Genomic DNA, 26,828 nt, shown 5'->3' on the forward strand with positions numbered 1-26,828 from the left:
CTGGATACAGTGGAAACAGGAAAGACATTAGGAGTCTATTTTGTTAAAAAAGCATTTAAAAGATAAAGCAATACTATCAGATGTTTCGTATTGGAAAATGATCTGAATTTCAACATCAGCTTCTGGTCACGGGCAACTGAATGAACAGAACTAGTAAATATTGTCACAGTATAGTAATCTTTAGCATAGCTAAATCACCATCTGCTTATGTTCTTGGTCTTATATGCTTGTCACTCAATGCATTATGTTCATGGGGCACACCAATGCAAAATACCCCAGCTCAAAAGAGTAGGGTTTGGAAATAGCCAATTATCATTTTATTGATTGAGTTTGTGGTCTGACTACAGATTGAGAAAATCTTAGTTTATAAACATAACAGACATAGCCTTTGGAGGCTTGAATTAATTTTCAAACAATCAGCAAATTTGTAAAGCCATTATGAAAATGCTCAGTGAACAAAGGCTATAAATAGAAACTAGGGATATCTGTATATGCAACAGAAGTTTAGGTTGACGTTTTCCAAATTCAGAATTCACAGTAAGAAACCAATCTGAGCAGAATAAATTCATCCCGCATTTTTACTCTTAAATCCAAACCATAAACAGTGAAGACTGTGACAATGTGATCAGTACCTGTAAAAAGCCAGTATGCTTTTAATTAACAAGATAGGTGTAAAATCAATTGTTGAATGACACATTAAAATCACAAGTGAGTGCATTCATTTCCTGACAAAAAAGAAATAATAATCTCGTCTGATAGGATATTTAGAATGAGATATACCAGTGATGAATTATAAATATTTTGCTTTACAGATTCTGATCCTGACGTCAAAATTTTAGTGATCCGTAAAATAATTAGGTGGAGATATAATGCCAATAAAAAAAAAATCCAACATTGTAAAATAGTAAATTCTTCCTTTAAAATGTTGAACCTTGCAATGAGAATTAAGGGTTCATGACTGGGTTCATGACTGCAATGAGAAATTAAGCTCCTTTTCTGGTTTCTTGTTAGCTAGCATGAATCTGATAACTCATAACATACTGTTGGTTAAAAAAAACAAGCCTGACTGGCAGGCATGCCTTGGACAACAGTCCATGAGAAAGCTGATGACAAACATTGTAGGATATATTTACTAAACATTGGAGTCGCATTGGAATAAACAATGGATGAACATTGGAATTTGGAATGTTCCTGTAGATTGGAAGCCAGCAAATGTCACCCACCTATTTAAGGAACATGCAAGACAACAAAGAAGCACAACCTGTCAATCTTGCACCAGTAGTAGGGCGAATGATATAGTCTACGATAAAGGATGTGACAAATGGACACTGAATGAAAATTCTCTGATTGGGCATAGTCAGCATGGATTTGCAAATGGAAAATCATGTTTGACAAAATTGCTGGAGTTTCTTTGAGGATGTTATTGACAAGCTTTATAAAGAGGAGTCAGTGGATATAGTAAGATCATAAGTTGCTGGAAAAACTCAGCAGGTCTGGCAGCATCTGTGGAGAGAAAACAGAGTTAACATTTCAGGTCCAGTAATCATCTTATGAACCTTCTTGAAGAAAGGTCACTGGACCCAAACTATTAACTCCACTTTCTCTCCACAGACGGTGCCAAATCTGCTGAGTTTTTCCAGCATCCAGTTCTTTGGTTTTTTTTTTGTTTATCTCATGGATCTAGTATACTTAAAATTTCAGAAGACTTCCAATAAGAATGGTTAACAAAATTAAAATGCATGGGATAGAGGTATTGTACTATTATGGATGAAGGATTAGCTGACAGACAGAAAACTGTAAAAATGGGCCACTCTTGCCTTGGGAGACTGGAACTAGTGGGGTATTGCAAAAGATCAGTGCTTGGATCATAGCTGTTCATAATATGTTACTGACTTGGATATGGAGGCCAAATATAATATTTTAAAGTTTGTAGATAATACAACCAAAACAGAATTTTTGTTAGGAGGAAGATGTAAACTAGTTTCAGGAGGTTTTAGACAGGTTTAATGAGTGAGCAAAAATGTGGTAATTGAAATGTAATGTGAAAAAAAATTATCCACTTTGGCATGGAGGAATAGATAGAATTCCCACAGCATGGAAGTGGGCTAGTCGGCCCATCGAATCCACACCAACACTCTGAAGAGCATCCCACTAAGACACAACCCCCCCCCCAGCTATCTCTGTGACCCTGCATATTCCATGGTTAATCCACCTAGCCTGCACACACCTAGACTGTGGAAGTAGATCAGAGCACCTGGAGTATTTCTTTAATGGTGAGAGACTGCAGGGGATCTCAGTGCCCTTGTTGACCCATTATTGAAGTAGACAAGCAGGAGGCTGGAAGAACACAGCAAGCCAGGCAGCATCAGGAGGTGGAGAAGTCAATGTTTCTGGTTATGCCCGAAATGTGGACCTTTCCATCTCCTGATGCTGCCTGACTTGCTGTGTTCTTCCAGCCTCCTGCCTGTCTACTTTGGATTCCAGCATCTGCAGTTTTTTATTTGTCTCCAGACCATTATTGAAAGCTAACATGCACAAGCTATTAGGAAGGCTAATGGAATGTTTGCCTTTAATGCAGGAGGATTTGAGTACAGGAGTAGTGAAGACTTGCTTCAATTGCATAGAAGCTTGGTTAGACCAGACTGGACCTCATATCTCAGGAAAGATATCATTACCACAGAAACTTTGCAATGGAAATTCAACAGATTCACTTGTTCTCTGGATGGTGGGACTGTCCTATGAATGGAGACTGAGCTAACTAGAGCTGTATTCTCTAGAGTTTCAACCGATGAGAGGTGACCTCATTGCAAACTACAAAATACTTAAGGGGATAACAGGGTCGATACAGGTAAGATGTCTTCCCTGGTTGGGGAATCTAGGACCAGACGATACAATTTAAAATTTTAAAAAATTATGCCATTTAGGAGCAAGATGAGGAAATTTTTTTTCATACTCACAGGATAGTAAATCTGGAATTCTTTACCCCAGAAGGCAGCGGAAGCTTAGTTTTTGAATACATTTAAAGATTGATAGATTCCTGATTCCCAGTGGCATAAAGATTTATGGGGATAGTGGGTAAAATGCATTTAAGATTTCGGATCAGACATGATTGTATTAAATGGAACAGGTTTGACAAATGGTATAGAATGTCTACTGACTTTTCCTATGCCCTTATGCTCATTGTCTTTGCTAGTTCTTTGCACTCCTGAGGTCATAGGATAGAGGGAAAAGTGCACATTAGACAACTGTGGATAAATAACAGTAATTATTAAAAAGGTATTTAATGAAATTGGTTAAAATGTTTTCATGTTATTATTAAAGGTCAAGTGTTTTATAGGACATCACAGTGTACAGATTAAATTGCAACCAATATTCATTTTCTATAACTTTGTTTTTTAAATTGTACTGTTTTGTAATTTTAATGAAACGAAAACAATATTGAAAAGAAAATGGGACACACTGAAAACCATGAGTTTGTTGTGCTGTCTTTGTACAGGAATAATTAAATGAGAGCATAATTAACAATAAAATGTATACTTGGGGATACATATGCATGAGTTACTATTTCATTCAGGTGGTGAAGGATTCATTAACACCTCTTAGAAAGCAAGGTGAGCAGTCTGTAATGTTCCCAGCTTCATGGTGTTGATGTTTATTTGTCAGCAGTAAGTTACAAAGAGGATCTATCCCCAGACAGGGTAAAAACAATGACTGCAGATGCTGGAAACCAGATTCTGGATTAGTGGTGCTGGAAGAGCACAGCAGTTCAGGCAGCATCCAAGTAGCTTCGAAATTGACGTTTCGGGCAAAAGCCCTTCATCAGGAATAACCCCAGACAGCTATACCCTTTTACCCAATTCACAAAGAATGCTGCCTTTGCAAATATTCAGCCTGCATTAGTGGCATCTGTCTCATTCCCGCTTTTTAACTAATGCTCTCAGGGAAGATCCATCCACCATCTCACTGCTTGCTTTTCTGGGTTCTCCGAACTGAATTCACGCCAGGGAGTGGAGCAGTATGCTAGCAGCAAAATTCACTCCTATTGTTCAGCTGAACCAAGAAATGAGGTTGCTCCTGGTAAAAATCACTCCGGTCTGTCTCAGTTATATGTGGTAAAGTTCACTCTGCATTCTAAGTTCCGTTTATTATGTTAGATGTTAACATATACAATATTCTGTGCTTGTGATGATTTCCATATTGAAGAATTAAATAAATATAATGTAACCAGGTGTTAGCCTTGATTCAGTAGTCACATTCTTGAGTATAAGTTAGAATGTTATTGCTTCAAGTTTCATTCGAGAGATTTAAACGTAGAACTTAGGATGGCACTTCAGTGGAATACTGCATGCATGAGTGCAATCTTTTAGATGAGATGTTAAATTCATGTTCTCTATGCTTTCTCAGATGAACATAGAAGATCCCATGATATCACACAAACAAGATGATAGGGTTTTTTTTTTCCATACCATGGCAACATCTATTCCTCAACAACATCATCAAAGAAAAAAAGATTGATGATTACAATTTGTGACCTTGACATGTGTCCGCTTCATACCATGGTTTCCACTATTCCAATTATACCCATACTTCTAAAGTACTTTATTTTTACAGTGACATGCTATTGAAAATTCTAAGATCATAAAAGTGTTAGATAATTGCAAGTTATTTCTGTAAAAAAATCAATAGCTAAAATCAAAAATATGTTCTCAGGCATCAATGAAGGTGAGGACATAATATTTCTACAGTTCTAATTCAGAATAATAATGGCTTAATACATATTATTTGCAGTTGGTGTGGGCAGTTTATTGTATTCTTGCTCCTGTAATTTTAAGTCAGTGATCTGGCAGAAATGACATATGCAGGCTACATTCACAGTTAAAAATGGTTTCATTCAATTAAGGAAATTCTGTGGGAATATCATTGATATATAGTTATTCGATCAATAATACATCACTGTAAATTAATTTGGATGGTAGCCAATAATTTAAACTCTTTTGAATCTCTAATAGAAAGCACAAATTACTGAAGAAGGCTAATGCACATTAAACGTGCACTAATTAAGCATTTTGTTTTGTTATTCAGAATAGATTTAAAGTACAAATGACTCTGTCCATTCTTTGCCCATGAAGCAATTAAAAACATGACAGCAGGAGATGTGATGTTTCAATATGCATTACTACATCAAAATATAGCAGATTCTGACTGTTATTGCATCTGTTTAAATTAGTATCTTTATCTCTGTATAGTAAAATTCTATTCAAAGTGATTAATTGAGCATTTATCTTTATTATGTGTGTTTACTTGTTTTCCATACTTAATGGACAGTCAACCTTCTGCAAGATTTTCCTTAATTTGGATAAATGTTAACAAACTATTTTGATACGGTTAATCTCTGACATTCCCCTTCCTTTCTTTGACTCATCTGTTTGCATTTCTGTATGAGTCTGCTCATCATTGTCTATAATTAGTCTGCTGAGTCCCACGGCTACCTTAACTAAATTTTCCCTTGCACAACTTCTTGCTAGGACACTCTTTTACCTTTTCTCTGTCCTGATGACATCACCTTCTATATGGCAACTTCCAAAGTGTTTTCCTTTTCCCGTGGAATGCTTTTGACAAAGTTCTTACCTGCATTTGTAGGTGATGGGATGTGAGTAACATATGGGAAGTGACGAAATTTCGGAGGGTTGTCATTGACGTCTGAAATTGTTATAAACACAGTGGTTGAACTGGACATGGCTTGAGGTATGCCTCCATCGGTAGCTACCACTACAAGACTGTACATTTCTTTGCTTTCTCTGTTCAGCAGAGCACTTGTGATAATTTGTCCAGTAGACGGATTAATGGAAAACTGGGAGTTGCCACCAACCAGGCTATAGCTGTTAGAGGAAAGATAATTTTAAAAAACTCAGTAGGTGCTTTAGGATTAAGTCACATTGTTTACTTTGCTTTATTGAAACTGTTCTAAGAGAAAAATAACTGGCTCAGAATAAGAGTTACAGGTTCTTCTTGTAGCTGCCCAGTGGCAGCTCAATATGAAAACCTAGATAGCAAGCATAAGCAAGATACCACTTTTGATTTCCTATTGTTCACACAATACTGTCCAAGTAGAGTAAGAGTCACTGCGCCAGGTTTGATGTTCCATTCTCTCTAATGCTGGCCCAGGTGTAACCATCCTAACTGTTGTCCTGAATGTACTAATGTAACTGAGACCAGAAACCAAATGGAGAATCTTCCACCACTGTATAGCTCAGGACTGTTTTTCTTCATTGAGCGATTAGAGGAACTTCACTAAACATGCTAAGTGTTATCACTGTTCTTCAGAATCTAAATTAATTAATATATCTATCTAACCCTCTAAGTGAGGAGTGCACATGTCTGTTCAGTTCAATTAAATACACAGGATGATATTCAATTACTACTTTTACATTTATAGCAGATGAGCTGTGTTTTGCATACCTCATTGAAGGATTAATTTAACCTGTACCGACTCCAACCAATCTCCACACCAAAGTCTAATAATGTACCAATTTCCAGATGTTAAATAACATAAAACATTGATTCTAAAACTGTGACTCGGAGCCAAGTCAGTCTTTAATTGACCATGAAAAGTCTCCACATCATTTCCTAAGAAAGCAGAACAGTTTGGGGGCATGTGCTTTACTGATTTAAGGCAAATAACTTAGTAAGTTAGTGAAAACAGAATGGCTAATGTTAGATTCCCTCACATCAAGGTCAAATGTAGGCAATCAACTAGACTGAGAACTAAGGTGTGTTTTAGTTAGCCCTTAATTAAAGGCACTGGTCAAAGTTCAATAAAACAGAAATTTTACTGAAACTAACTGCAGGAGTTTTAAAGAATTTAGAATTATAAAGATTTCACTGGAATAATATCATAAAGTAGGACTTGAAATCCATTAGATCCACTCAAAACCAGTCTGATTAAATTCAACTAGGTATTATTTACTAATTTTAGATTTGTCCTTCCTTTAACTATAAATTAACTAAATTTACTTGTTTAAAATATTGGTCACTTTGGCTCAAACGTCAGGCAACTATAGACTCTTAATAATACTGCAAATATCCTCCATCACATGTTTACATTTGAATCAGTCCACGTATGGACAAAAGTATCCAATCAAAAGGAGTAGATTATGTTGAATTAATTTCTATAACATCAAAACAGGAATAAAAGCTTGTATTACACAGCGCCTTTCATGACCTCAGAAACACTAAAAAGGTATTTTACAGCCAATGCAATGCTATTAAAGTGATGTCATGTCAGAAACATTAGTCAACTGTATACAATAAATTCCCATAATCATAAACAGAGACATGATAATGAGCAAATAGTCTGTGTTATTAATGTTGGTGGAAGGATAAATACTGATCAAGACATTAGGGAAAATTCCCCTGCTTTTTGTTGAAACTTGCCAGAGTATCATCCCCTTTCACCTGAGGCTCTATACCAAAATTTGGTTGAAAGCCGGCATATGTGACACTCCTTTAGCACTTCAAAAATCTGACAAGGACAGGCAGTAGACTTTGATTTACTTGGACTTTAGTAAAGCCTCTGACAAGGCTCTGCATGGTTGACCAATTAGTAAAGTTAGATCACATGAGATTCAGGGTGAGCTTGCTAAACGGCTACAAAATTGGCTTGGCGTTGAAGACAGAGGGTGGTGGTAGAGGGTTGTTTTTCAGACTGGAGGCCTGTGACCAGTGATGTTCCACAGGTCACAGTACTGGGCCCACTTTTGTTTATCATTTAAATAAACAATTTGGATGGGAGTATAGGAAGTATGATTAGTAACTTTGCGAATGACACCAAAATTGGTGGAATAATGGACAGTGAAGAAGGTTTTTTTTAAGATTGCAAAGAGATCTTAATCAATTGGGTCAATGGGCTGAGGAGGGGCAGATGGAGTTTAATTTGGATAGATGAGCGATACTGCATTTTGGTAAAACAAACAAGGGCAGGACTTATACGATTAATGGTTGGGCCATGGGTACTGTTGCAGAACAGAAACCTACGCATTCAGATACATAATTCTTTGGAATTTGTAGCGCAGGTGAACAAGGTGGTTAAGAAGGCATTTTTGCACACTTGTCTTCATTGCTCAGATCTTTGAGTATAGGGTTGGGAAGTCATGTGGAGGTTGTACAGGATATTGGTGAGGCCTCTTCTGGAGTATTGTGTGCAGCTGTGGTTGCCCTATGATCGCAAGGATATCATTAAACTAGAGGGTTCAGAAAAGATTTACCAGGGTGTTGCTGGCAATCAGAGAGTTTTGAATGATAAAAACAGGCTGTAACTTTTTTTCCACTAGAACACAGGAGGTTGAGGAGTGACGTTATGGAGGTTTATAAAATGAGGGGTATGGATTAGGTGAATAGCAAAGGTTTTTTCTCGAAGGTGATTGAGTTCAAAACTGGTGGGTATGTTTTTAAAATAAGGTGAGAGGAGAAAAATTTAAGAAGGACATGAGGGGCAACTCATTTTACACAGAATGGCTAGTGTGTGGAATGAACTGCCCGAGGAAGGGGTAAATGCAGGTATGGTTATAACATTTGAAATACATTTGGATCAGTACATGAATAGGAAATGTTTGGCAGGATATGGGCCGAGTGCAGGCAGGTGGGACGAGTTTGGCTTGGGAACAAGGTCAGTGTGGACTAGTTGGACTGAAGGGTCTGTTTCCGTGCTGTATGACTCTATGACACTAGCATATCAGTCTAGATTGTGTGTTCAATGTGGGGCTTGAGTTGGTCAGTCGCCTCAACTCTTGCAGCAGTATCAAACTAAAACACTGCCCTGAATGAGCAGTATGCTCAGCAAGTAACAGAAATGTAATTCTGGCATTGTTTTCCAAATGGCATGTTCGGACAGGAACCTAAGTAGTGGTTCATCCTGAATGTGTGGGCAGATAACAGCAGACTTCTTTACATTGCTTAGTCACAAAATCCTGGTAGGACTTCCAGTTCCATTACCTGGCCCGCTGTCAAGGAAAGGCTACCTGCATTCTTAAAGATCCATCACACACACACACACACACACACACACACACACACACACACACATTATGCTGTTTACCTATTATTTACTTACCTATGCTACTTAACTATGTGGTCTGCCTGTATTGCTCACAAGACAAAGCTTTTCACTGTGCCTCGGTACACGTGACGTGACAATAAATTCAATTCAATTTAATTCAACACAACACAATAACACTGGGTAATTAAAGGGAAATAAGCACATCACAGATGGGATGTTTGCTATATCTTAAAGGTGAGGGAATGAACAACGCCTACATAAGGTAAGTAGGAAATTGAACTGAAGCAGTGAAAACCACTGCAACACCTGTTTCCTTTACGAGGGAACAGAGTTGATTCTTACACTTCCGAGGATACTGGACTACAACCCTTCGCAAGATAGCCTCAGGGAATGGTGATAATTGTGATGGGCTTAAAGAAAATCCAAACACATCAACATGTCACTGTTTACACCTAGCATGGCAATCCTTGAAGGACAGTAAATCCTGATTGCAGAGGGAGGCAGGAATGGTCAGAGACAAAATTGGCAGGATTGCAAAGGAGAATCCCCAGTCCTCACCTCTTATCATTTAATAACATGCATAAGAGCTGTCACTTGTACTCCTTTTGTCTTCAATCCCTCAAACAGAATTAGAAGTTTTTGTCACATTCCAAATCAATGTTGTAGATTCACAAGCTATCTAGTTCATCCTGCATATAATTAATGATATCGTTAGAAAAAAACAAACAGCTGAAATGCTCAGGATGCTGTTAATATTAACAAGGTCAAAGAGTTGATAGAACTGAACATTTCCAAAATGTTTTGTTTTTCTTCAAATTTTGTAATATCTACACTTAAATTAATGTCTTGTAAGATTTCTATTAATCATCTAACTCAAAGTCCCAAGTTGAGTGGAAAGTTTAATGACTATGTGCACTGGCTTTACAGATCTGAAATAGGCAATGAGGTACTATTTACATATGCTGATGAGCTCAAAGTTATGAAAGCAGCACCCTGCTTCAACTCGCCATCATGGATGCACTTTGAGATTGGGAAGGATTTAGGCTGGGGAAAGGAAACAACATTACTATATGGACACGCAATGATCTGCAAGTATTCCTGTGTAACTGGCTACTCTTAAAAATAAAAACCGAAAATTAATGTAATTGTTTTTCAGCATCTTTCTTGTACAACTAAGGTCAGCATGCATACCCTACACTCCAGACACTCGTACCTGACTCTGATATTCCATAAATATTTGTATTTTCACAGAGTTTGGTGCCTATTTCAGGAATGACAGCTGAATAATTCAAAGCATCTTGCACATGTGGGAGTTTAAGGAGAGTTCAAGGGTTACTGCGGATTATATCTGCCATAAATGCTGTTGGATGTGAATCTTATCAGATCGAATGGATCGGTTGGAGAGACAGATAGAAGCGATGAGGAACTTGCAACAGCAACAGTATGTGATGGATGGCAGTTATAGGAATGGGGGAAAGTCTCAGATACAGTCACATACATGGGTTAACTCCAGGAAGGGTAAGAGAGGTAGGCAGCTAGGGCAGGAGTCTTTTGTGGATATACCCATTTCAAACAGGTATGCTGTTTTAGAAAATGTAGGGGGTGATGGATTCTCAAGGAAACGTAACACGAACAGCCAAGTTCCTGGTATTGAGACTGGCTCTAATGCAACAAGGGATACGTCGGCTTCCAAGAGATCAATTGTGTTAGGAGATTCTGTAGTCCGAGGTACGTACAGACGTTTCTGTGGCCAGCAGAGAAAAATCAGATTGGTGTGTTGTTTCCCTGGCAGCAGAATCAAGGATGTCTCAGAGAGGATGCAGAATGTTCTCATGGGGGAGAGGGGCCAGCAGGAGGTCATTGTCCACATTGGAACCAATGACATTGGAAGGGAAAAGGTTGAGATTCTGAAGAGAGATTACAGAGTGTTAGGCATAAATTTAAAAAAGGAGGTCCTCAAGGGTAGTAATATTTGGATTACACCCAGTGCTACGAGCTAGTGAGGGCAGGAATAGGAGGATAGAGCAGATGAATGCATGGCTGAGGAGCTGGTGTATGGGAGAAGGATTCACATTTTTGAATCATTGGAATCCCTTTTGGGGTAGAAGTGACCTGTACAAGAAGGACGGATTGCACCAAAATTGGAAGGGGACTAATATACTGGCAGGGAAATTTACTAGAACAGCTTGGGAGGAATTAAAGTGGTAAGGTGGGGGGAGGTGGGGGAAGCTAGGGAGATAGTGAGGAAAGAAATCAATCTGAGACGGGTACAGCTGAGAACAGAAGTGAGTCAAACAGTCAGGGCAGGCAGGGACAAGGTAGGACTAATAAATTAAACTGCATTTATTTCAATGCAAGGGACCTAACAGGGAAGGCAGATGAACTCAGGGCATGGTTAGGAACATGGGACTGGGATATCATAGCAATTACAGAAACATGGCTCAGGGATGGGCGGGACTAGCAGCTTAATGTTCCAGGATAAAAATGCTACAGGAAGGATAGAAAGGGAGGCAAGAGAGGAGGGGGAGTGGCATTTTTGATAAGGGATAGCATTACAGCTGTGCTGAGGGAGGATATTCCCGGAAATACATCCAGGGAAGTTATTTGGGTGGAACTGAGAAATAAGAAAGGGATGATCAACTTATTGGGATTGTATTATAGACCCCCCAATTGTCAGAGGGAAATTGAGAAACAAACTTGTAAGGAGATCTCAGCTATCTGTAAGAATAATAGGGTAGTTATGGTAGGGGTTTTTAACTTTCCAAACATCGACTGGGACTGCCATAATGTTAAAGGTTTAGATGGAGAGGAATTTTTTAAGTGTGTACAAGACAATTTTCTGATTCAGTATGTGGATGTACCTACTAGAGAAGGTGCAAAACTTGACCTACTCTTGGGAAATAAGGCAGGACAGGTGACTGAGGTGTCAGTGGGGGAGCACTTTGGGGCTAGCGACCATAATTCTATTTGTTTTAAAATAGTGATGGAAAAGGATAGATCAGATCTAAAAGCTGAGATTCTAAATTCAGGAAAGGCCAATTTTGATGGTATTAGGCAAGAACTTTCGAAAGCTGATTGGAGGCAGCTGTTCGCAGGAAAATGGGAAGTCTTCAGAAATGAGATAACAAGAATCCAGAGAAAGTATATTCCTGTTAGGGTGAAAGGGAAGGCTGGTAGGTATAGGGAATTCTGGATGACTAAAGAAATTGAGGGTTTGGTTAAGAAAAAGAAGGAAGCATATGTCAGGTATAGACAGGATAGATCAAGTGAATCCTTAGAAGAGTATTAAGAAAGTAGGAGTATATTTAACAGGGAAATCAGGAGGGCAAAACAGGGACATGAGATAGCTTTGGCAAATAGAATTAAGGAGAATCCAAAGGGTTTTTACAAATATGTTAAGGACAAAAGGGTAACTAGGGAGAGAATAGGGCCGCTCAAAGATCAGCAAGGTGGCCTTTGTGTGGAGCCACAGAAAATGGGGGAGATACAAAATGAATATTTTGCATCAGTATTTACTGTGGAAAAGGATATGGAAGATATATACAATAGGGAAATAGATGGTGACATCTTGCAAAATGTCCAGATTACAGAGGAGGAAGTGCTGGATGTCTTGAAATGGGTAAAGGTGGATAAATCCCCAGGACCTGATCAGGTGTACCTGAGAACTCTGTGGGAAGCTAGAGAAGTGATTGCTGGGCCTCTTGCTGAGATATTTGTATCATCAATAGTCACAGGTGAGGTGCTGGAAGACTGGAGGTTGGCAAACATGGTGCCACTGTTTAAGGAGGGTGATAAAGACAAGCCAGGGAACTATAGACCGGTGAGCCTGACCTCGGTGGTGGGCAAGTTGTTGGAGGGAATTCTGAGGGACAGGATGTACATGTATTTGGAAAGGCAAGGACTGATTAGGGATAGCCAACATGGCTTTGTGCGTGGGAAATAATGCCTCACAAACTTGATTGAGTTTTTTGAAGAAGTAACAAAAAAGATTGATGAGGGCAGAGCAGTAGATGTGATCTAAATGGACTTCAGTAAGGCATTCGACAAGGTTCCCCATGGGAAACTGATTAGCAAGGTTAGATCTCATGGAATACAGGGAGAACTAGCCATTTGGATTCAGAACTGGCTCAAAGGTAGAAGACAGAGGGTGGTGGTGGAGGGTTGTTTTTCAGACTGGAGGCCTGTGACCAGTGGAGTGCCACAAGGATCGGTGCTGGGCCCTCTACTTTTTGTCATTTACATAAATGATTTGGATGTGAGCATAAGAGGTACAGTTGGTAAGTTTGGAGAGGACGCCAAAATTGGAGATGTAATGGACAGCAAAGAAGGTTACCTCAAATTACAACAGGATCTGGACCAGATGGGCCAATGAGCTGAGAAGTGGCAGATGGAGTTTAATTCAGATAAATATGAGGTGCTGCATTTTGGGAAAACAAATCTTAGCAGGACTTATACACTTAATGGTAAGGTTCTAGGGAGAGTTGCTGAACAAAGAAACCTTGGAGTGCAGGTTCATACCTCCTTGAAAGTGGAGTTGCAGGTAGATAGGATAGTGAAGGCAGCGTTTGGTATGCTTTCCTTTATTGGTCAGAGTATTGAGTACAGGATTTTGGAGGTCATGTTGTGGCTGTACAGGACATTGGTTAGTCCACTGTTGGAATATTGCATGCAATTCTGGGCTCCTTCCTATTGGAAAGATGTTGTGAAACTTGAAATTGTTCAGAAAAGATTTACAAGGATGTTGCCGGGGTTGGAGGATTTGAGCTATTGGGAGAGGCTGAATAGTCTGGGGCTGTTTTTCCTGGAGCACCGGAGGCTGAGGGGTGACCTTATAGAGGTTTATAAAATTAGGAGGGGCATGGATAGGATAAATAGGCAAAGTCTTTTCCCTGGGGTCGGGGAGTCCAGAACTAGAGGGCATAGGTTTAGGGTGAGGGGGGAAAGATACAAAAGAGACCTAAGGGGCAACTTTTTCAAGCAGAGGGTGGTACGTGTATGGAATGAGCTGCCAGAGAATGTGGTGGAGGCTGGTACAATTGCAACATTTAAGAGGCATTTGGATGGGTATATGAATAGGAAGGGTTTGGAGAGATATGGGCCGGGTGCTGGTAGGTGGGACTAGATTGGGTTGGGATATCTGGTCGGCATGGATGGGTTGGACCGAAGGGTCTATTTCCATGCTGTACATCTCTATGACTATGACCAAAGTAAAATCCAGTATAATTCTGGGAGAACATGAATTTAACAAATTAAAATATTGAATCTGGAAGATTTACACAAATTTGAAATTGAAATTTGGACAGGCTGAGAGTTAAAGTTCTCTGCCAGTATGCATTCTCCATAACTGATTTGCATTGAAGTAGTTGATCTCAGCTACAGAATAGAGGCATTACAATCTTTGAGTGAGGGAAAATAAATCTGTCACTATTTCCATAAGCCATTCGAGCAGAAGTGGACCATTCAGCCATCTCGTCTGATCTGCCATTAATAGCTGAGATAATAGGTGATCTAATGATGCAGCCTTGATAACTCCCTGTGGTCAAGATTCCACAGATTTACTACCTTCAGAGAGAGGAAATTCCACTTCATCTCTGTCTATATTCAGTGCACCCCCCCCCCCCCCCACCCCAAATGCCAGCACATCTTTTCTTAGGTCAGGGGACAAAACTGTTCACAGTATTTCAGAAATGATCTGACTAGTCCCTTGCATATTTTTGTGAGGAATTCCTTATTTTGATACTCCATTCCCTTTGGAGTAAATACCAACATACTATTTGTCTTCCCTATTAAATGTTAAACTTGTGTACAAATCTTTTGTGCTCCTCTATTCTTCCCACGAAAGCGCACATCCTCATGTTTTCCCACATTCCATTCGATCTGACAAATTTCACACCAATTGATTTGAATGGAGAAAACTGGAATTGTTGTGAATAGCTGTTGGCACAATGGGACCTAGACCTGAGAAATGGTCACTTAATTGAGATAGCGGAGGGTGCTTGGAACCCTTTGGATGGTGAAACCAGAAAGCAGTCAAGGTCTTTATTTAAATGAATGGAAAGATGGATAGGTATATTCAACAACTTTAAAAAATTGGTACATGTCTGACAGATGAAAATATTGTGTTCATTTTTCAATGCACATTCTGTAAAACAGAAAGTTGGGCTGAATCTTACCAGATTTTGGTAAAAAGTGTCAGCTTTGTTGAGTTTCATGGATGGTTTCCCTCAGCAAAGGCTAACGTGTTTCCTTGCACTATTGGCCCAAATTTGTCTCATTTACTGTCTACCACAACTCTGTGGAGCTCCTCTCCTTTGATGCTGTTCTGATTCTGCCACTCAGCATACCTGGAGGTCCCTACCACTGCTAGATATCCCAGGATTCTGAGCACTGGCCATTGTGCAGCTGGTCCAGCACTGTTGGTTTGCAGCTATTCAGTACGTTTTCTGAAATTTGCCCAGGACATAGCACAAATAAGGTAATTAGTCCCCTGCTTTGTGGGCATGGAACTGGAGGCTCTTGAGATATGGATATCCTCTTATCTTAGGACTGATAAACAAGTCCAAACACCAGATGCTGCCAGCCTGGGTGGTGGTTGCCACTTGTGTCAGTGCATTCTCAGCCATCTGGAGGAATGCCCAGCAGCATAGGAAGGAGGTCAATTATCTTTTGTTCTCTTCCAGGAGAAGTGCCACCATCCTCTACTGCTAGCTCACACTCAGTCTATCCATGCCCACCACCCACCAATGCTTATTTTATACCATTCTCACTATTACATACAACATCTTTCCTCACTCCCTCTTACCCACCCAATCCCTCTCATACCACTAACTCTACATGGTCTTTGTGTTGCCTGATCACTCACTCAGCTCATCTCATACCTCTGAACCTGATCCAGCATTACAACTGTGTCACACACTTTCATGTCAATTAATCAATCATTCACCTTCTCTCATTCCAAAAGAAAATACATTAGGGTTGAAGAGCCAAGATGGGTAGAGGAGTGCCCAGGATTCAGCTCCTCATCCACTGTGAAACCCTATCCCCCGATAGATGGTCATCTCCCTTGACTTGATTGAGGGCTACTCTCCACGGACTTTAAAAAGGAGAGTTGATGCACAAGCAGTACTTTTGTTGAGTTATATTGCTAGCGTGTAGTAGAAGTGAGAGATTGGCAATGAATAGTGCCATCCGGCAACAAGACCCACTCTCTTGACTGATGCCTGCTAACAATTATGACAAGCTTCCTGAATTTGCACCTCCTCTAAAAGGCAGGGCAAGACAGAAACTACTGTGTGCCTGTTAGCTCTGGCTGTTGGGGTGAAGTAGCAAAATGCAAAGCAGGGCAAAGCATCCAGATAGGCACCTAGTGAGTGAACATTAAATGAGCAAGTATGCAGCTTTGAGATGCAACCTGGTCCAATTTATGCACTTGGGTACATCACCCTGCAAGTAAATTGTCCTTACAGTTGCATTCTTATGAAAGATGCCTGAGTGCGGTGAGGAGCAGGGTTACAGTGTAGATGCACTATTGTAAGTGGATCAGGGATATACCATGATGGAACAGAGAGACTTGCTCATACTGAATGCTAGCTTCTGTGGACATAGAGTGCCCACTGCACATGGAGCATGCCCTACGACGTTGGTCATGCCAGGTGTCTAAGATGGAAGTCGGAGGAACAAGCACTGAGTTAGGGGTATCAGATACCCATTCAATGTTTCATACTGGGAATTCTTGGCATCTAGTTTCTGTCTGATGGATCATGTGACATTACTGAGGTGAAATTAGGTAGTAATTGGGTTGATAATGAGCAATATTTCCTATTAATAGGCCTCTTGCATGCACATGCTTTGACTCGGCCTCTGAAACTGAATTGGGAAATGCAGCGTGTTGCTTTTGATGATGACAAGAAAGACTGCATTGGATCTCTCAAGTGAGTTCTCCTAAACCACTCCCTCTAACCCACCCATGTCTTTTAGGGCTTGGGAAGATTCCACCCAAAATGTCTCACAGCTGTTAAATGTAGCAGACTCTGCAGATCAGATGGGCACATTTCACTTTACAATAGTCCAGGCCAATAGTGGTTTCCTCACCCAGCCTATCTCCCTAAACCATTTCCTCCACTTTCAGCAGGTCCTTGAAATGTGCTATAACAGAAGCATTCTGTCAGCCAAAAAGTCAATGATGCTGTAAATAGACCCAACTTGATACAGGGAAGTTTACATGCCAGGTAGATTGAGAGTCAATCAATTCACCAGATTCATAATACACTGAAGTAATGCTTAGAAAAATGATGGCAATATCTCTGCTTCTAGTGTGACATGATTCCTAAACTGTCATCAGGCACGTTTAGTAGCCTGCTTTTACTGGAGCCAATGTCTGCCAAAAAATTACAGCCGTTTTCATTTTAATTGAATTAGGCTCGAGGAAAATCTTATTTCTTTCCAGTATATACTTTAATAATGCAGGAAATCAATGCCTTAATCCTGCCAGCTGTGAATGCTATTTGCCTGCCATGACTCCTCGTGAAATCCAAATAAATATTAAATTTCTTGCACCCAAAACTGTCGAGAATTAGAAACGGCAAACATATCACCTACAATTGTGCAGCACTGTCTAATGTTCATGTGAGACTGACTATAATGTCTCAAACTTAGCAACTTGTTGCCAGATAAATGTCTTTTTGTGGTGGCGTGTCCATCACAAACTTGGCTGAAACCACTTCGACTCTTTTCATTTTAAGGGTGTCATGGTGGTTAGCACTGCTGCCTCACAGCACCAGAGTCCCAGGTTCAATTCCAGCCTTGGGTGACTGTTTGTGTGGAGTTTATACATTCTACCTGCGTGGGTTTCCTCTGGGTGCTCCGGTTTCCTCGCACCGTCCAAAGTTGTGCAGGTCGGGTGATTTGGCCATGCTAAATTGCCCATAGTGTTCGGTGCATTAGTCAGAGGGAAATGGGTCTGGGTGGGTTACTCTTCGGAGGGTCGGTGTGGACTTGGTGGGCCAAAGGGTCTGTTTCCACACAGTAGGGAATCTAATCTAATCTTCACACTGCAGAAAGTGTGAAATGTTCACATTCATTATTTTAGAACGCATTAAAATCCAGATTGCTTTAAATATTTAAACCTATTGTACCATGTAAATTTTACATAATTTAAAGAGGGAGAGAGGAACAGAAGGGAACGAGGAGGAGATGAGGAAGGTAGAGTGATGATGAGAAATGTGAATGAGGTAAAAACAGCAAGTCAAAGGGGGAATAATGAAAGATAAGGGAAAGAGGAAGAGCATGGGCTCAGACACTTCTGAGAACTAGCTGTCTCAGGAAGGAGAGCATTGGTTTTCAATTGAGTGTTGTCAGAGGAGAGAACAACGGATTGTCCTTTACTATCACTCATTTCTTTTTGACTATGGCGAACAATCCAGGATCAGGTTGGTTTGTTTACAATGTTATGCTCTTTGATGGTTATGGGGGCATTGTGAGGCAAAGAAATATGGTGGGTGAATTAGTTCTGTACTTCTTTTCCAATCAATGAAGACACCAGCCTGGAAGCAGCTGACAAAGTTTGCTTAATTGCAATGCAAGTACGGTATTACTCAAAACTTTTCTAAGGAAGTGAGCAGATTTTTGTTTTGTTCATAGGACATGGATATTGCATCCATAATTGGCCTTTTAAAGGTGATGATCAGTCAATACACCAAGATGCATCCCAAAATTTTAACCCAGACTAATTATGCCTATCTAGGATGGTGTGCGGCTTGGATGGAAACTTTCATGTTCTGGTATTCCCAAGTATCTGCTGTCATTGTCCTTGTAGGTGATGAAAGTTGCAGGATTGGAAGGCGTTTTCTCAGGACTCTTGGTAAGTTTCTGTAGTATATCTTGTGGATGGTATACAATGCTGCTACTGTATGTTGGAGGTGGAGCAAATGAATATTGAAGGTTTTTGATGAGGTGCCAATCAAGCATGCTTATTTTGTCCTGGATGGTGTCAAGGTTCTGGACTGTTTTTGACACTACATGCATCCAGGCAAGTGCAGAATATTTCATCACAATCCAGATTTGTGGGTTGTTGATGGTAGACAGGCTTTGAGGAATCAGGAGGTGAGTTACTCATCAAAAACCCCCAGTTTCTGACCTGCTCTTGTAGCCACCGTATTTATTTGGCTGGTCCAGTTCAGTTTCTGGTCAACTGTAACACTTAATGTTAACTAAAGATTCAGTGATGGTGACACACTGAATGTCAAGGAATGATGACTGTTTTTTTTGTTGGAGACGGGTAATTGCTGGGAACTTCTGTGGTGTGGATGTTACTTGCCACTTATTAGTCCAAACACAAAATTTAGCCAGGTCTGGCTGCATCTGCACATGGACTGCTTCAGAATCTGATGAGCACAAATGTTTTTATATATCATGTAAACACCATCGAACATCCTCATTTCTAACCTAATGATGGACAGACAGTTCATTATGAAGCAACTGAAGATGGTTGAGCTGAGGACACTATCCCAAGGAACATCTGCAGTGATGTCATTGATGTGACTGATCTCCATCTTCCAAACCACCTTCCTTTGTGTTAGATATGATACCAAACAGCAACAGATGTTCACATTGATTCCCATTGACTTTAGTTTTGCTAGGGCTCCTTGATGCCATATTTGGTCAAATACCACCTTCATATCAAGGATTAGAAATAGAAATTGCTGGAAAAGCTCAGTAGGTCTGGCAGCATCTGTAGAGAGAAATCAGAGTTAACATTTCAGACTGCGTGACCTTCTTCAGAAGATGAGGATAGGTCACTTGACCTGAAATGCTAACTCTGATTTCTCTCCACACATGCTGCCAGACCTACTGAGTTTTTCCAGCAATTTCTATTTTTTTTCTCTGAATTACATCATCCAAAGTTCTATTGGTTGATATTTAAGGTATTCACCATCATCTGCCTTCTGAGTTCATTTATATTGTCCACATTTGGACAAAGGCTGTAATGAGGTCAGCAGTTGAGTAGCCCGGGTGGAACCCAAACTGAGTATCAGTGAAGAGGTTAATGTTGACCAAGTGCTACTTGATAGCACCGTCAATGAAACCTTCCATCAGCTTGCTGATGATTGAGTGTAGACTGATAAGATGGTGATTGACTGGGTTACAGAAATGCTACTACTTTTTTAGAGAAGAGATACCTGGGTAATTTCATCAAGTAGATTCTAGTGTATAGCTGTACTGAAACAGCTTGGCCAGGCTGACATCTAGATCTGGAACAGAAATCTTCAGTACAGTTCCCAAAATATTTATCAGGGCAGTTAACCTTTTCAATATGCAGAACTTCAATATTTCTTGATACGAGTCAATTCTATTGAATGACGGTAGATATCTGTGATCTTGGGGATCAGGAGCACCTGAGATGCATAATTCACTCAGGACTTCTCACTGAAGAATTGCAAATGTTTTAGCCTTTTCTTTTGCACTGATGTGCTGGGTTTCACCATCATTGAGGATGGGGATATTTGTGGAGTCTTTTCCTGAACATTGTTTAATCCATTGACCATCATTCAAGATGGGATTTGGCAGGAGTCGCACAGCCATAAAGTCACACAGTCATACAACATGGAAACAGAACCTTCAGTACAACTGGTCCATACTGGCCAAGTTTCCCAAACTAAACTAGTTCCACTTGCCTGCATTTGGCCCATATCCCTCTAAACCTTTCCTATTCATGTACCTATCCAAATGTCTTTTCAATGCTGTAACCGTACCTGCATCTACCAGATCCTCTGGTAATTCATTCTACATATGAACCATCCTCTGTGTGAGAAAAAATGTCCCTCAGGTGCCTTTTAAATCTTTCTTCTCTTACCTTAAAAATAAGCTCCCTAAGTTTTGGACTCTCCCACCCTTGGGCAAAACCCTTGCTATTCACCTTACCTATGCACCATTTGATTTTATAAACCTCGGTAAGATCTGATCCATTGCATGATATTTACAGTGTTTGGCTTGTATTTAAGCTTCAGCAGGTTGACCATCTGATTTTTAGGAGTGCCTCTTACCACTCAATTCTTTATTAAATCAAAGCTGATTGCCTGCTTTGGTGGTTATAGATGAGTCAAAGATATTCTAGGCCATGAGATTACAGACGGCTAGTCAATATAACTCATCTGCTGCTGACCGATAAGGATGCACAGTTTTGGTTTTCGAGACCTGTTGAAGTCAATCCCATATGGCACCATAGTGCTGACACATAACAATAAAGCCACCCAATGTCACAGGAGCAGTTTTATCTGTGAAATACGTCATTGCCACCTCCAGACAAAACAGGCATTGTTGGTGACAATTTTTCATTCATGGATTGCGGCTTTTGCTGGCCAAGGCTCATTACTCTTGAGAAGGTAGTGGTGTACACTCAGTTCAGCAAGGTGATAGAAGGTTTCATTGATGGTGCTATCAAGTGGCACTTGATCAACATTAGCCTTTTCACTGATACTCAGTTTGGGTTCCACCACTCCAATCCACTTCGTATGTGTGTACACACACACACACACGCAACTACAACACTCTCAGTGATGTTAATGTAGAATAAATAATAGAAAATCACAAAACAATTCTTAATCATTAATGAAAATAGGACTTCTTTGATTCCACTTGTATGTCGCACAATCGCACAAAACATCATATAAGTGAACCTTGCTTCCACTTACCTACTGTAAAACTCCTGCATGGAACGTTATTTACAGAGGCAGGAAAACTTAATTGAACGGATTAATTTATGAAATTACCCTGAGCAGCATAAAGAAGCTTAAAGAATTCTCCCTTCTATAAAAATATACCAACCCCTTGCTGAGTGGTGCTGTGAACAACATGTCATCATCACTTAGTCTCATCATTACTTTTGTTTGTCTGAATTGGGAATTAGACTTTTACGGTGGGATTGTTGTCTAGCCGATGGAATTCATTCACTGTTCGAATGAATGTCAAGCCACAGTAAAGATGTCAAAGTGGATTCTCCACAAGAAGTCATAATTTGAAGCCATCCAGAATACATTTTATATCAAGAGACTTATCATGGACAAAATGTTTTACACGGTGCTGGTACTAAATGAAAAATTAGAACACAATTGTTCAGAAACTTGACTGTGTTGAAAAATGCATGTGCTCCATCATGCCCAGAACATGCAGCATGTGCACCTCTGGCACAGACTATTTTAAAAATTCATTCATGGGTCGTTGACTAGGCCAGCATTAAGAGCCCTGGAGAAGATGGTTGTTAACTCTCTTGAAATATAGGATGGTGCAGTCCAATTTCTAAGCCAATGTGTTGTATTTGGACATATTACCGAGTTACTGTTGAACATGCTGAGCCACCACAACAGTACAGGAGAAACATACATCATACAGAATGCCATTACCTAATAACTGCATTTGAACCTTCATCAATATCAGTGGCGTTTACAAGTAAGACATCAGTCCCTGTTGGAACATCTTCGGCGATCGTGGCATGGTAGGTCTTGTAAGCAAATTCTGGAATATTATCATTGACATCATCAACAATCAAGATGATAGTGCCTGTGCCAGTAAGGACTGGAGATCCTGTGAGGAGAGTAGGGAGAGTTAAAAAAAAGTGTGGGGGAAGGGGAGGGAGGGAGGGAGAGAGAGAGAGGGAGGGGGAGAGAGAGGGGGAGAGAGAGGGGGGGAGAGAGAGGGGGAGAGAGAGGGGGAGATGTTAACACAATCAGTCAGACATTTGTAATTAGCTTGTATAATTTCTAGAGACATTTCTATCCCTTGAAAAGCAAGTAATAAATTTGTTTCTGAATGTCATTTATGTAATTTTAACACCGAATAGGCTGAGGAAGCTGATCAAAGAAACAGCTTTTACTTAAAACATAGTTAGTCATCTCAAATAAAACTGCATGATAATACTATTGAACAAATCACTTCTTAAGTTAACTGATATGACTTTTACAAGCGTTAAGAGTAATAAATAATATCAATGAAATGAACTGAAATCTGACAGTCTTCTCATGCTTTAAATATTTTCCAATTATTCAAAAATCAACCGCTTCAGTTCTGAAATATTTTTAAGGACAGCTACAAAAGCAGATTGTTTTCCTTCTAATTATTGGAATGTGCATTTTTATTCAACGCTAAGTATTATGCGTGCGTTCACTTGGATCATCTTCAGAACAATTCACCTCTGGTTTAATAATAACTGCATTACTATACTTCCTCCCTGTATAAAAAGCTGTTACTTTGCCAATCTTTTACATGTATTCCCAGTACATTCTTTGTAATATGATCCAACACCACTGCAATTTTAATTGAGAATGCTTGTGCATAACATATTAACTGTTAAGTAATGCAGTTTTAATTGCTAATACTATGGATAAAATTTGACAGTATAAAGTTTTCCCATTTCCTACTTGTACTGACATTTTCATTATTAGTAAATGCAAAGGCAAAAAAACAACTGTGCTACCACAAAAATACCTTGGACCTTCCCATGAACAGCTGTACATGAAACAACTACTCACCTGTGAACTATTACAAAAGTGAAAATATTAAAATAGAGATAGGCGACTATGACCTGGGGAATGCACTTTGTGGCTGTTAAGTGGCTATTTAGAGGGAAGTGTTGATTTATTGCACAACTGGCACATTGAAATATGTGATTTCTATAACTCTCTTGTACTATTAATGAACAATCTAAATTGGTCACTTAATATTGAAATTTAACTTAGAAAATGGGTACATTTTGGTCCATAAAACTATTGTTTTAATTCGATTTTAATTACTCTGTGGTAACTGTTACCACTGATAATAGTAACTGGAAAAATTAATCCAATGATAAATCTGCTCAAAATATATTAATTTTGCATAGCCATCTCTGCCAAATGGAAAATCTATGCTAATGTCATCAAGTTGACTAATTGAGTGCACACACTAAGTTTGCTTTTCTTCCAGAACTGTGGAGAAAGGAGAAGTCTGTCTTCCATTTGGATTGGAGATTATTATAAGAGTATGTTCACCCAAAGGAATGGACACCATTCTTTTTTTCATTGCATCTGGTGACAGTTTCAAACACTGAGCCCAGATAATCTGGGCAGTAAGCCAATTACACTACTGCAACTTAATTTGTCGGAACAACCACTCTCCTGTTCAAAGCTACACTTCCATTCTAAACTTGGGCTTCTCAAAGTTGTGACTGTCTACCAGACTTCATTCTATTTGCCTTTGGATTCATGTTTATTTATGTCTGAACAGAGACTGATGTAAACCCATCCTATTGCTGTCAGGTTTCTGATAAGTCTCAACACAGAAAAAAGGCCAATCTTATGATATTGTTAACAATCAATCCACCACTAATAATTACTAAGGTCAATTTTTTTTCCTTTGTTGAAGATGATTTTTGCTGAAACATGAAACCACCAGAACTCTGTTTAACTTGAGTGATTTATTCATAGAGGAATCCAAACTATTGGCATGTATTATTCAAGACTGGGGAAATCAGAACTGAAATAGGCCCTATACAGACCCAAAATCTTCATGACACACTTACATGTTTTACCAATGCCATGTTTGTCCCCAACTTTCTGTTAATGTAACAAGTATAGGTATATGAGAAACAAAAGTTCTAATTCAATTCAGCATGGCCTGTTTACAGCAATGACATCACTAGCGGGTTACTGAGAGACAAGTCTTCTAGAGACAGGATAACTCAGTTACTGTTCTCTCTTGCTCCCCTGGTGTAGAATGAACTAAGTGATCCTGATGCTCAATAGCTACAAATCCAGCTGTGACTCAAACTTTCTTATCACTCGCATTATTGAGAGAATTCTCTGGATGCAGGACCCATAGGTAAAATGCATCAGCTTGGCTGGAGATGTGTCACATGAAAATCACAAGTACGACAAGACTTAGCAGAATTAAGTGTGACAGAGTCTGGGAATAGTGGGCAAGTGTGAGAGACATAGCTGTGAAGGGAATTTTAAAAGTCACAGCTTAATTGTGCTCACAATTTACCAGAAGCAGTGACTGGGTGTTTCATTTTCCACTCTGTCCAGAGTGCTGGACATACGAACAGGTTAGTAACCCTATGATTGTGTGTTAGAAACTGGAGGTTACCTTAGAGCAGAGTTGTCTACGTGACTGATCATTGAAGGTGTTTCTAAACTAAAGCTATTTTGGAGGTTGCAATTGAGGTCCTTCAAATTATGAATAAAGATACAACACAACATAATATTCAAGGTGATGAGAAAAATACAAATTCATTGCCATGGTTTCTCAGGGGTTTAAATCAGATGCTTGCTCATGCTCTGTGCAGGTGTTAGTTCTATGGCTATATTCATGGCCTTGTTTTTTTCCTGCCTTCCATGAACATTCCTAATGACTCCTTAACTATATGTTAGGTCCTTCACATATTCTTGAAGAAAATGTTCCTAAAGGAATAGGGCTCCCCTTGACTTCATGGGCATTGTAATTGTCCAACCCTTTCACAGACTGCTCCAGCTCTCCATTCGGAGACATAGTTGAGGGATTCATCACACATAGGGTTTGGTACTATGTTGGATAAAGGAATGTATGAACTCTTGTTGGAATTTTAGTTGATCCTAATTTGAGAAATATTCAAATTTGAAGTAATTATGACATTTTCGGCTCAGCTACAGGGAATAAGTATCTTTGTTGAATGAACTACCTGTCAGGTAAGCCGGTGCCAGCTGAAAATTCACTTGAGGTTTGAGGATCAAGTTAGGATAAGGTTTCTCAGTTCAGGTAGGCTTTGATTGTGTAATACTCTGACAAGGCCTGAGAAAACATCTCCTGGTAAAGGCCTACCTCACCAAGGCTTCACTGAGACATCAACTAAACTAAAGGAAACCATTCTTTGAAAGAATGATCTAATTCATCCTAATCCCTTATTCTTTCCTCATGGCCCTGCAATTTTTCCACTTAAGTGATCATGTATTTCTTTTTGGGAACTCCTCTTGAATCTGCTACTATTGAATCTTATGTGCAACATAAATCAAAAACCTTCATCAATCCTCCTAATTAACTCATCAAAGAACTTAATCAAGTAGTTACTTGCTTTTAACAAATCTGTGCTGCCTTTAATTTATTATTCCTTATTTTCTAAGTGCCAATCAATTTTGTCTCATTTTATATTACTAAAAGGTTATCCTGCCATTCATGTTAGGTCAACCGGTCAAGCTCCTTTTTGAATATATCTGATAGACAATATGCTGGAACAAGTTCTATGGAAAGAAATGTTAAAAAGTGAAAAGAATTGAATCCATTGCCAAATTCTAATTATATTATTTATACTTTTGTGCTTTCTAAGCCAGCAATGTGTCATAATTGGTTCATTACTGATTCTAATACAATGGTGTCAAATTACTCCAATCTGTGAACTAAAGAAATTATGTTATAATTGACTATTCCCTGTGGCAGAGCCATTGTGTCATAATAACTTTTAATTTGAATGTTTCTCAAATTAGGATCAACAGAAATTCCAACAGGACTGCATATTTGCATTTATCCAGCATTGCACCAAATCTCATATATGTTGGAGAGTGATTATGGCTGTCATTGGATTCAATTACAGGTATAATAACAAATGTGTGCAAATGCACAGAGGGACAGACTTCACAGGGTCAAATGAAACTGGCCAACAAAATGTTAAAGTTACATTTGCTAATGAATGAATTCACCACAATGAAGACTATGTATACGTGACCTCACTCTTGGTATTTCTTTCTTTTAAAAATTAAGTTCCCACAAACACCTA

At 39.4% G+C, this 26,828-nt stretch overlaps 1 protein-coding gene across 2 annotated transcripts in view; it reads right to left on the reverse strand.

Moving 5' to 3' along the window:
• Positions 1-26,828, reverse strand: part of fat4 (FAT atypical cadherin 4) — a 371,960-nt gene that overhangs the window by 63,682 nt on the left and 281,450 nt on the right. For both annotated transcript variants that reach the window (XM_072584175.1, XM_072584176.1), the window contains exons 8-9: positions 22,453-22,633; positions 5,629-5,879 (exon numbers count right to left, since the gene is read on the reverse strand). In XM_072584175.1, coding sequence (XP_072440276.1) covers positions 5,629-5,879; positions 22,453-22,633 — 432 coding nt within the window. The remainder of the gene's footprint in view (positions 1-5,628; positions 5,880-22,452; positions 22,634-26,828) is intronic.

Source organism: Chiloscyllium punctatum, chromosome 14 (genome assembly GCF_047496795.1).
Source record: "Chiloscyllium punctatum isolate Juve2018m chromosome 14, sChiPun1.3, whole genome shotgun sequence".
Lineage (NCBI taxonomy): Eukaryota > Metazoa > Chordata > Chondrichthyes > Orectolobiformes > Hemiscylliidae > Chiloscyllium > Chiloscyllium punctatum.